At 41.9% G+C, this 12,866-nt stretch overlaps 1 protein-coding gene and 1 pseudogene across 1 annotated transcript in view; both read right to left on the bottom strand.

The window, feature by feature from the left end:
- Positions 1–12,065, bottom strand: part of DPYSL3 (dihydropyrimidinase like 3) — a 111,042-nt gene extending 98,977 nt beyond the window's left edge. Inside the window, exon 1 of the mRNA XM_040453493.1 lies at positions 11,513–12,065. Within this exon, the coding sequence (XP_040309427.1) occupies positions 11,513–11,902 (390 nt within the window). The 5' untranslated portion in view covers positions 11,903–12,065. The remainder of the gene's footprint in view (positions 1–11,512) is intronic.
- LOC121017113 (uncharacterized) lies at positions 2,829–2,983 on the bottom strand (annotated as a pseudogene).
- Positions 12,066–12,866: the final 801 nt, after the last annotated feature.

Genomic DNA, 12,866 nt, shown 5'->3' with positions numbered 1-12,866 from the left:
TTCTCATCCTTAATTGATCTAACATGTAATGGTTTGTTCAAAATAATAATAGCAACAATGCATTCAATTAGATATGTCTATATATGCTTCTGTATAAGTGAAGTGAATAACTAATAATACAAGGGACAGAGCAGGGAAGAATTGCAAATATTTTGTTATTTTATGGTACTTGCACTACCCATGAAGTGGTAGTGTTATTTGGAGGTATACCTGGGTGAGTCGTAAATGCATACTGCGAACTCTAGGGCAACCACTAGAAAAAGTAAAAAAGAAGTGTGAGGGGCACCTGGGTGCTTCAGTCAGTTAAGCTTGGACTCTTGTTTTCAGCTCAGGTCATGATCTCATGGTTCCTGAGTTCGAGCCCCACGTAGGGCTCTGTGCTGACAGTGCGGGGCCTGCTTGGAATTCTCTCTCTCCCTCTTTTTCTGTCTGCTCCTCCTCCACTCACTCGCTTTCTCAAAATAAATAAATAATCATTTTTTTTAAATGTAACTGACATGCTAAGATAGGAGAGAAAATGGAATCATATAAAATGCTCAATTAAAATCTTTACAAAGGGCAGAAAAAGAATGGAAGACAAAATAAGAACAAGGAAAAGGAAAAGAAGCAGAAAACACCAGCAAATATAGTAAATATGAGTCTAGCTATATCAATAATCACCTTGAATGTCAATGGTTTAAATGCACGAATGAGAAGACAGAAATTGTCAGAGTGGATCAAAAACACAACCCCACTATACATTGTCTACAAGAAACCAACTTTAAATGTAAGGACACAAATGAACCAAAAGTAAATGGGTAGAGAAAAAACACACTCTGCTAACACTAATCAACAGAAAGCAGGAATAGCTACGTTAATTTCAGACAAAGCAGATTTCAAAGTAGGAAAGTTATTCATCAGGTATAATTATAAAATGGTCAATTCTCCAAGAATACATAATAATTCTTAACATATATGTGTCTATAAAAAAAGCATCAAAGTATGTGAGGAAAAACCAGTAGAATTGCAAGGAGAAACAGATGAATCCACTATTATATTTGGAGACTCTAAACACCCCTCTGTAGGAAATGGACAGATCCAGCAGACAGAAAATCAGTAAGGACATAGTTGAATTCAATAGAACTATCAATGAGCTAGATATTACTGATACCACAGACTACTTTATCTAACAAAAGAAGAATCTACATTCTTCTCAAGCTCACATAGAACATTCACCAAGATAGACCCCATTCTGTCCTATAAAACACATCTTAAATTTAAAACAATATAAATCATATCATGTCTGCTCTAACACAATTAAAACATAAGTGAGTATCAAAAAGATAGCAGGAAAACCCCAAAATAATTGATTAAATACCTTTTAAATAACACATGGGTCACTGAAGAATTTTCAAAAGAAATTTCTAAATATTTTGATGTAAATTAAAGTGAAAATATAGTATAACAAAATTTGTGGGATGCAATTAAAACATTGCTTAGAAGGAAATTTATAACATTGAATGAACATATTAAAAAGGAAAAAAAAACAAAAATCAATAATCTAAACGCCCATCTTACAACTAGAAAAAGAAGACAAATTAGATCCAAAGTAAGCAGAAGAAAAGAATAAAAATTAGAACATAAATCAATGAAATTGAAAATAAGAAATCAATAAAGAAAATTAACTAAGCCAAAAGCCGATTCTTTGACCAATAAAATTGATAAGCATCTAGCTAGGATAACTAAGAAAAACAAGAGAAGACCCAAACTACTTTTATCAGAAATGAAAGAGGGGACATCACTACAGATTCCATCAACATTAAAAAGATAAGAAAGAATATTATGAAAAACTCTATGCCCACAAATTTGATAATCTAGAAAAAATAGATAATTTCCTTGAAAGACACAATCTAGTAAACTCACACAAGAAGAAATAGACAATCTGAATAGGTCTATATCTATTAAAGAAATTTAATCAATAATTAATTCCTAAACAGCACTGGGCCCAGGTGGGTTCACTGGTGAACTCTAGCAAACATTTAAAGAAGAAATTAAGCCAATCTCTACAAGCTCCTCCAGAGATAGAAGCAAAGGGAATACTTCTTAGCTCATTCTAGGAGAACACCATTACTCGAATCCAAAACCAGATAGACCTTACAAAAAAGAAAAGGAGACACCAATACCTCTCTTAGGCACAGATGTAAATTCTGTTGACAAAATATTAGCAAATCAAATTTAACAATGTATACAAAGAATTACATACCATGACCAAGTGGAATTTATCCAAGGAATAGAAGGCTGGTTCAACACTGGAAAATTAATGTAATCTACCACATCAAGAGGCTAAAAAAGAATAGTGAACAAAATCAACAGATGCAGGAAAACCACTTGACAAAATCTGGCACCCATGCATGATAAAAGTTCTCAGCCAACTAGGTATAGATGAGAATGCCCTCGACTTGATAAAGAACATCAATTCAAAACCTACAGCTAACCTCATACTTAATGATGAGAAACTCAAAAGAACTGACACCACTCAACTTCAAGACTTACAACGAAGCTACACTAATCAGGACAATATGGTATTAGAGGTGCCTGTCTGGCTCAGTTGGAAGAGCATGCAACTCTTGATCTTGCCGTCATGAGTTCATGCCCCACATTGGGTGTGGACTCTGCTTAAAAAATAATAATAATAACGTTCAAAGTGAATAAATAAAAAATAAGACAATGTGGTATTGGCAAAAGAATACACAAGCAGATTAATAGATCAAAACAGAAAACCTAGAAATAGGTCCATATAAATAGAGTCAACTGATCTTTGACAAAGAAGCAAAAGCAATAGAACGGGGAAAAGATAATCTTTTTCAACAAATGGTGCTGGAGCAATTGAACATCCATGTGCAATAAAATGAATGTAGACAGAGACTTTAAACCCTTCACAAAAATTAACTCAAAATGGATCAGAGACCTACACTTGATCTTAGCCAAAAGGCCGAGAAGCGATAAAATGGATCAGAGACCTAAATGTAAAATGAAAACTATAAAACTCCTAGAAAATAAGATAGAAAAAACCCAGATGACCTTGGGTATGACAATGACTTTTTAGATACAACACCAAAGGCATAACTGATAAAAGAAAAAAATGGATAAGCTGGACTTCAGTAAAATTAAAAACTTCTTTTCTACAAAAAAACCAATGTCAAGCCATAGACTGGGAGAAAAATATTTGCAAGAGACATACCTGACAAAGGATTATTATCTAAAATATACAAAGAACTCTTAAAACTCAGCAATAGGAAAATGAATAATCCAGTTAGAAAATGGGCCAAAGACCTGAACAGACACCTCACCAAAAAGATACCCAGATGACAATAAGCATATGAAAAGATGTTCAACATTATGTCATCAGATAATTGTAAATCGAAGCAACAATGAGAAATCTCTACACATCTACTACTATTGTAGGCCGTAATCCAAAACAGTAACAACACCAAATGCTGACAAGGATGTGGAGCAACAGAAACTCTCATTAATCGCTGGTAGGAATACAAAAAATGGTACAACCACTTTGGAAGACAGTTTAGAGATTTCTTACAAAATTAAAAGTACTCATCCAACACCATTCAACAACTGCACTCCTTGGTATTTACTCAAATGAAATGTCCACGTAAAAAGCTACATACAAATGTTTATAGAAGCTTGAGTCATAATTGCCAAAACTGAGAAGCAACCAAAATGTCCTCCAGTAGGTGAATGGATAAACTGTACATCCAGAAAATGGAATATTAGTCCATGCTAAAAAGATATGAGCTTTCCAGCCATGAAAAGATTTGGAGGATTGTTAAATACATATTGCTAAGTGAAAGAAGGCAATCTGAAAAAGCTACAGACTGTATGACTCCCAATATATGACATTCTAACAAAGGCAAAACTATGGAGACAATAGAAAGATTGTAGTTGCCAGCGTTTAGAAGAAAGGGAGGGATGAATAGGTGAGCACAATGGACTTCCAGGGCAATGAAAATACTGTGTTTCCTACTATAATGGTGGATATATATCATTATGCATTTGTCAAAATCCACAGACTGTACAACACCAAGAGTGAACCCTAATGCAAACTATGGCCTGTGGGTGATAAAAGATATGTCAGTGAGCGTTCTTCAAGTGTAAGAAATGTACCGCTCTGGTGGGAGATGTGGATAACGGAGGGAGCTATGAAAGTGTGGGGGCAGGAGAAACAAGGGAAATCTCCGTACTTTCCACTCATTTTTGCTGTGAACCTAAAACTGTTCTCAGAAATAAAGTTTATTAAAATGTATTAAAGTGGTCAAAAATAGTTTAAAAATATATAATAATGTATATTCCCACTTTTATTTTGAAATGAAAAACATATGTGTCACACACACACAGATGTAAAGAAAATACACCATTGTAGTAACAGCAATTTTCAACGGGAGACTACAAGGAAATGCAGTTAATGCTTTCCTATTGTTTATCTCTTTGGTTCGTCTTAGGTTTTGATTGTGCACCTACATAGCTGGTGCTTAATAAGTGTTTTTAGAATAAAGGAGTACAGAAAAAATTAGACGCTGAAGGGAGGTCTGGGGACTCCTCACCCCATTTATGGTGACCTTGTTGTCCACACCCCACTGGCCCAACCTCACATACAGAAAGAGAGTATACTGAGCACTACCAACACTCGGTCTGTAGCCTCACTGCAAGGCTTCCACAGTTTATTTCTCTTAGAAACTGGTCAATAAAAGAGCATATATCACTGAAGAACTCAAATTGACAATGAATTCATTAATGACCATAATATTAGAACCACTGATTGTTATGGCTTTGATCTGAAGATTAAGGACTCACGAGCACTTACCCAATTGTGTGGGCAAGACAAGCCACTAGGGTACAAGAGAAAAATATCAGGATCTATATTTGTATATACAATATTTTACTTTGTACTTGTTTTGTATTGTATAACAGTCATAAGATATTAATACACTTGACCAGTGAACAACACAGGTTTGAACTGCACTGGTCCATTTACATGTGGATTTATTTTTATAAATACCATACAGTACTGTGCATATATTTTCTCTTCCTTACAATTCTCTTAATAACATTTTCTTTTCTCTAGCTTACTTTCTCATAAGAACACAGCATGCAATACGTATAACATACAAAATGTTTGTATTTTATATACAAACTGTATATAAACTGTATTAATTGACTGTTTATGTTATCAGTAAGGCTTCTGGTCAACAGCAAGCTATTAATGGTTAAGGTTCAGGGGAGTCCATGGGTATACATGGATTTTTGACTGCATAGGGGTTAGCACCCTAACCCCTGTGTTTCTCAAGGGCCAATTGTATGTATGTTGTGCATGTAATTTATACATATGCATGTGTGTACCTATACATAGAGAGAGAGAGACCATGCTCAAAAAATTTTTGCATAGAGGTATACAATAAAAGAAGCTTATAGACCTGGTCCAGGCCCTTCATTTTATTTTTTTTACTTTTTAAAAAAAATTTTTTTTTTAACGTTTATTTATTTTTGGGACAGAGAGAGACAGAGCATGAACGGGGGAGGGGCAGAGAGAGAGGGAGACACAGAATCGGAAGCAGGCTCCAGGCTCCGAGCCATCAGCCCAGAGCCCGACTCGGGTCTCGAACTCACGGATCGTGAGATCGTGACCTGAGCCGAAGTTGGACGCTTAACCGACTGAGCCACCCAGGCGCCCCAAGGCCCTTCATTTTAGAAAGGAGGAAGCTAAGTCTCAGAGAGAAGGGAGGTGAGTTGCCCAAGCTGGTTAAAGATTGCGTCTCCAAGTTGAGACTGCTAATGCTTTATCCTCTCGGTTTAGTTTCTGTTTGTTGCTTTGTTTATTGTTTGCCTCATCTCATTGGTTTTTGATGGAGTAGAACTGGTTTTTCAAAGCCACATAAGTCCAGGTTAAGAGTACAGATAAGGGGCGCCTGGGTGGCGCAGTCGGTTAAGCGTCCGACTTCAGCCAGGTCACGATCTCGCGGTCCGTGAGTTTGAGCCCCGCGTTGGGCTCTGGGCTGATGGCTCAGAACCTGGAGCCTGTTTCCGATTCTGTGTCTCCCTCTCTCTCTGCCCCTCCCCCGTTCATGCTCTGTCTCTCTCTGTCCCAAAAATAAATAAAAAACGTTGAAGAAAAAAATTAAAAAAAAAAAGAGTACAGATAAACTTTGGGGTGCCTGGGTGGCTCAGTCAGTTAAGCGTCTGACTTCAGGTCATGATCTCACGGTTCATGTGTTCCAGCCCCATGTAGGGCTCTGTGCGGACAGCTCAGAGCCCGGAACCTGGTTTGGCTTCTGTGTCTCCCTCTCTGTCTGCCCTTCCCCTGCTCACACTCTTTCTCTTTCTCTCTCTCTTGAAAATAAACATTAAAAAATTTTTTTTCTAAAAGAGTACAGATAAACTTTCACATTCCATCTTCCTATAAGCTTAACTTTTAAAAAGTGCTTACACACATAAATGGACTTCTGCCTCTTCTCAAAAATGGAGAGCTGAGCTGCCAGTTATAGCCTGCATTCTCAGGCAGGCTGCCCTACTCCTAGTAAGCTCTATCCACTGTCTCACAGGAACATTATCTGCAGGAATAACACCCAGGGGAAATTAATCATAAAGAGAATCAGCTATAGAAATCACTGACAGAAAAACATCACGGACAGTCCCCTGGCCGTCTTAGACATTACTTACAAGAGCCGTCAGCAATACCCTGTCTCCAGGGACCATTACTTTGAGGGAACCCTGCCAATCGCAGCATTACTTGGAAGGTACGTTTTTTTATGTTCCTCAAATGCCTACTGTCAAACTAAACCAAAGTTCTGAAAGGTTTCAAACACTTCCAAGTTTGGGTAAGTTAATATAGTTCCTGATTCGAGTGTGGCCTGGGGGCCAGGTACCCAAGAGTCTTTTCTCCCAGCCTAAGTGCGGACTTTGGTTTGTCAGAGCAGCTTTGAAAAATTCATACACTCCAGGGATTCTGATGATGTGGAGAGGACTTTATAAACCTAGAATTCTATTTCCAGCTGTCTTCTCTTGCATGGGGTAAGGAGGACAACTTCAGCTTCTCTGGATCGTTTTGAAAATTTTCCACCCAGGAGCAAAAAGGCACAGGATGAATGATTTAAAAAAAAAAAAAAGGTAAGAGCCACAACTTGCCCGTTTCAAATGCTCTCCTCCTACACCCAGAACCCCTACTGACTTGACAAAGGAAACAACTTGCACGAAAGTGCCCCATGTGGGAAACAGGGGACTAGAAATGACCCACGGCTCCTGACTGGGAGTTATCAATAGACCCATGTAATCATAATGTCATTACTTTGTTTTCACTAGATGACAAAGTTTTTGCAGTATCATTTGCTCTTGGCAGACCATATATCATCATTCTCCTCCCCTTAGTAATTTCTTCGCTGCAAGAAAAACTCTGGAAACCATCTTGAGAAATGGTGAAAAATACTTCCTTTTCATTTACAACTGCTTTTTTATGCACTTACTGTCAAAAGTTATAAACGAAAAGTTATGTGAGCCAACCAGGGAGGATTTGGGCAGTATAAATGCCTATCAGAAGAAAAAAATCTAGGTGCATTATTTAACAAGGTGTTTACAGGTAGCTCCAGAACCACAATATAAACACCCAATCATACCTCAAATATGGCACTTGTCATTCAAAGTATAACTCAGAGACCTTTTTTTACTTTTATTCTCCCACACAGTTTGTTGTAGAATCTCTTCATAATTTATGCATTTATTAACTAAACTTATTTCCTTAAGGTGGGGGTTAATAAGGAGGTATGCTGTAGACAAAGCATACTGTGAGGTTATCAAGACATTTTTTTTTTAAATCCCTTTTAATAACTTTGCATTCAACTTGAAAAAATAAGGATTTTGCAGCAACTCTTTTCATAGGCTGGGCAACTGTTCTCCAACTGCTCTGAATAATGGGCTGGCGGCAAGATGGAGGAAAGTGCTAGAGGTGTGGCAGAAAGTTCTGTCCTTGCCCTGCATGACAGTAACACTTCAGGAGCAGACACCAGGGTCAGGCTCACCGATTTAAAATAAAACAGCAGTCTCCCTGTCTGGAAAGAAGGAGTCAGAACTCAGAAAAATGGACTCTGGACTCAGAAAAATCTGTTTGAATTCTGGCTCTCCTACTACAAAAGCATATGATGTCCATGTAAGTCAAGGACATTAACTAGCCTAATATACTTTGCCACGACCATATCCCATCTGGAGCACTGTGTTCAGTTCTGTGCACCGCATTTTTTGAAAGAATATTTATAAAATATAGTAAAACCTGCAAAGTAAATCAGAAGGGTGAAAGGCTTACATAAGTGAGGGCTAAAGAAGGCAGGAATGATAAGGCTAAAAGAGAGAATTTTAGGAAGAATACAATTGCCCTCAAACATATAAAGGGCAGTGAAAACTCAAAGAGTAATCATAACTAATATGTGCTGAGTACTCAATATGTGTAAAGTACTCAGTGTTATTCACATTCTGCAGGTGAGAAAGCACAGGCCCAAAGGCCGAGTTATACGCTCACAGTCACATAATTTGGATGGGTGGAGCCAGAGCTCATCCCAATAGTCTGGCCCCAGGTATAGGGGAGATATGAAAGCTATACTCCAAATACTTTGTTTTGTTTTTTTTTTTTTCATTTTTAATTATTTTTTTAAGTAAGCTCTATGCCCAAAATGAGGCTCGAACTCATAGCCCTGAGATCAAGCGTCACATGCTCCACCCACTGAGCCAGCCAGGAACCCCTCCAAATATTTCTAATCTCTGTCTTACAGGATCATGGTAAGATTGCACCCTCCCAATTCTTTTGGACACAGGTTAGTGATTTGCTCTGGCCAGTGACATGTGAACCTAAGTCATGTTCACAACCTCAGCAAGGGAGTTCCAGAGCCTATGAGCAACACGCCCATGTTCTTCCTAACATGAGAGCATAGAGGTGAAACCTCCATCAGTCTAGGTCCCTGGGGGGAAATGATGGGCAGAGCTGCCCTGTGACCCATGGTGGACAAGTAACAGGAGCAAGAAATCAACTGTGACTGTTTCGTTAAGCCACTGAGATGTGGGGATTGCTTGTTACTGTGGCAATACCCAACTTTTCTGACAGATAAACAAACCCACATGCTTCAAGTCATTAAAATACCTCAGAAATTAAAAAAAAAAAAAAAACTCTATTCTTATATTTTAAAAGGTCAGAACCGAGAATAGTTTATAGAAACCACAAGTAGGCAGATTTGGGTTTAATTTAATTTTTTTAAAGTGACGTTTTCTGAAAGCTGCTTCACAAGGTACAGGCTCACTGAAAATGGTGGTATTTAAATAAGAGGCCAAAAGGGGCAGCTGGCTGGCTCAGTCAGTAGAGCATGGGACTCTTGACCTTGGGGTTGTGAATTCAAACCCCACACTGGGCCTAGAGTTTACTTCTAAAACATTCAAAACTAAAATATAAAAAATAAATGAGAGACCAGACAATCATTCTGCATCTATGTAGCAAAAAATATGGATTCATTAAGGAGGTTTAATATACCAGCCATTTCTGGAACACCTCCAGTGTTCCAGGCATTTCAGCTATAGTGATAAATCCAAACACACAATCCCTTCCCTCAAGGAAATAGCCATCAAGAACAGAAGTAGATAAGGTCTGCTGACTCTTGTAGCAGTGTGATTCAACCAAATTAGAGATAATAACAGGGCCTGAATGAAGCTGACAGCAAGCCTGAACTTACAAATAACCATGTAGCACTAGAAATCCTGCTGATGCTTAAGTTGTATTATTATTTTTCAATTAAGAGCCAAAAGTATAGGGTTTGCAAAAGGAAAGAAAACGAAGAGAATGTCTGGGTTTAAAGGAGGAACATTTTCCCTTTCTCTAGTTACCATCCTTAAATCTTGCAAACCAGGCATATTATCTGGCTGACATCAGGGGTGTTCCAGCAAAGGGAATAGCACTGACTCACAGCAATTGTTACCGACCTTTTCCATCACTTTTCCCACCCCTTAGAGTCAGGAAGGGAACATTTCAATAGGGATCAGCTCAGACCTGAAGAGAGGCGATAATCTTCCTGGAACGCCATTCTTAAGTTTAGAAATCAGCCACAGCTTTTCCAAAATATCCGAAGTTTTTCCTAAAAGGGTATTTGAGCAGGGCCTACAGGGATCCCATACTCTAAGGATGATATGAAAATCACCAACTAAACGAGTGTTTCCAAGGGGCACGGACATTGTTTCCCAAAGGTGTTTTTACACAATACTAACTTCAGTGCTTTCTTTCCCCAGTGGTATCAATAATTAAAGCTTTGTTTATTTTTTTAAACTTCCCAAAATCAAACAGTGCAGAGATATGCCTTCCTTTGACTGCCTCACTGCATTTGAATGGAAAAACATCTAAAACTTGGGTAAGCATTAACTGTAATTGCTCTGGGGCAGACATTTCCATTTTGGGTTATTATTCATACCAGTATTCACAGAGAATAATATATGTGGATGGATTTTGCAGCCATTATCTACACAAGAGTGACGTATCTGATTGTTCCCCAACTCAAAAGCGTCAGTTTGAACTTCGAATACTCCAGCCCTGCCCAGACCCTGAATTTTCTGAACTACGGTTCTGATTTTCTATGAAATAAACAAATAGATGAGAGCAGGCTGGATTTCAGTGCCATACCTTCAGCCAGTTCAGGGTGTCACGAGTTTCTCAAAAACACACATACAGAAGAAATTGGCTTTGGCACATGGAAAAGCAGCAGAGAATTTGCAGCTTGTGCTAGTTTAAAGTGCACCCTTAATACTCTTGCCTGTTTTCAAAAATAAGTGATAGTCTTCCAGAGACAGCTGGATCCCTGTGGTACCCAGTCTTGCAACAAGCTTTGTACACAAATGTACACTTTACAAACACAGATGTGAAATGTCGACCTAGGACAGAAGAGAGGCACGCAGATGAGGGTGTTTAGTCTAGTGGCTCCACACCCGAAAGTTTCAGGGACAGAGCTGATGTTTCAAAAGTAAGAGGGGGGACCGCCCATCCTGTACGTTCATCCGGGAACTATGGAGATGACCCCCCATCTTCCCAGCGCCAGTGTGCCCTCTGCCCTGGTGACCCGGGTTGAGATTTAATCGAGGGCCAGAGTGGGGCCAAGACAATTGTGCCAGTGGTTACTCAGACGGAGAGAAGGGCTAGAAATCACGAAGCCTTCCTGGCTGGCCCGGCTGACACACCCACCCAGACCCGCCGGCCCAGGGGTGCTGCGGGGAAGCGGGGGAAACCCGCGCACCCGGGTCCCGCGCCCACGAAGATGCTGCAGTTAGGAACCCGCGCGAATATCGGTCCGGGCTGAGAGGTCGCGCTACGCTCAGCAGAGGATGCCCTTCACCTCCCTGTCCCCCTTCCCCCGAGCTGAGTGAGCGGGAGAAAGTTGTGCCCGGGCCGCGTCGCCCCGGGCTGCCAAGGGAGCGAGGGCGGGAGGAGGAGAGCCGCGGGCCCCCTTACCTTGTCCTTGGGGCCGAGGTTCTGCAAAACCTCCTTGCCGGTGGCGCTCCGGATCTCCACCCCGGCGGGCGCGGGCGACGCGGGCGACGCGGGCGCGGGCTCCCTGCCCTCCTCCCGGCCTTGGCCCCGGCGCGGGGTGTCCCCCTCCACTCCCGGCCGGCTTCCGGAGCCGCGGCCGCTGCCCTGGCTGCTCCGGGGAGTCTTCGCGCCCCGCTGCCCCACGCTCAGGGCATCGAAATCCAGCGTCTTGCTCTCGAAGGCGCCCTCCACGTTGCAGAACATGCCGCCGTACTTCTGCCGCGGGACCTGGTCCGTGGTGCCCGGCCTGGCCAGGTACACGGGCAGATCGTCCTCGTGGGAGCTGTCCCAGCCCCTCCGGCCCGAGGCCATGGTTCAGGCGCACGGCGGGCCCGCGGCTTTGCTCCCCCAGAGGCGGAAAGGGCAGCCGCCGGCAGCGTGCTCCGAGCCACAGTGACTGGGGCGGGAGGAGGCGCCTGAGCGTTCGCGCCAGAGGCGGCAGTGCAGCTCCGGTTGCTGCCAGTCCCCAGCCAGCCAGCGAGCGCGCGGCGCAGGGGCCGGGGCAGCGGCGCGCTCCGGCTCGGGACCTGTCGCCCGCCCGCCGCCCCTCGGCGCGCACCCGACCCTAACGTGGCCTCGCAGGGTCGCGCGGCCTGGGGGCCCCTTGGAAAGTAGAAATCCCAACTTGGCGCGCGCGCACACACACGCACGCACGCTTCCCGCTCGCCCAGCGGCCCCCAGATTCACACTCAAGAACTCGCCTCTCTCGCACAGGCACAGAAACCCTCTTTCACCCACACTGACTTCCGAGTGTGCCTCTCAAACACAAACCTCTCTGCCCCGCTCGAGCACGCAAACCTAGTGGGCTCAGGTGTGTTCGTGTCAAAGCCGGGCTCTGATTTACAACAACACGCACCCACACAGATGTGCCAGACTCACAATCCTAGTCTTTGCTTACCCATAATCCCAGATTTGTCTCCTCATCTTAGAATTGTCTCACAATTGTCCCCGCTTCTAGAATCTGCCTCACAAACCTGCATCCTCAAATAAAGAACCTCTGAATCGGTACCCTCTTCAATGACGATCACAAAAGCCTGTAATTGACTCACAGACAAATCTACCCTCGAACCATTCTCACCTCATATTTAGCACCCTAGATTTTGCTTTTTAAGCACCCATAATTTGTCTCCCAGACAATTACATTATAGGTCAAAGGCATGCACAGGTCCCTGGGTTGTGCCTTGCAGAATACTTCCAATACCCTGTCCTCATACAACCAACCCACCGCTAATACCCCACAAGCTGACTGAAGCTTGGGTTTACGCCAGTCAGAACC

The sequence above is a fragment of the Herpailurus yagouaroundi genome, unplaced genomic scaffold (assembly GCF_014898765.1).
Source record: "Herpailurus yagouaroundi ecotype Mexico unplaced genomic scaffold, PumYag 29, whole genome shotgun sequence".
NCBI lineage: Eukaryota > Metazoa > Chordata > Mammalia > Carnivora > Felidae > Herpailurus > Herpailurus yagouaroundi.
This window is presented reverse-complemented; position numbering and strand designations above follow the sequence as displayed.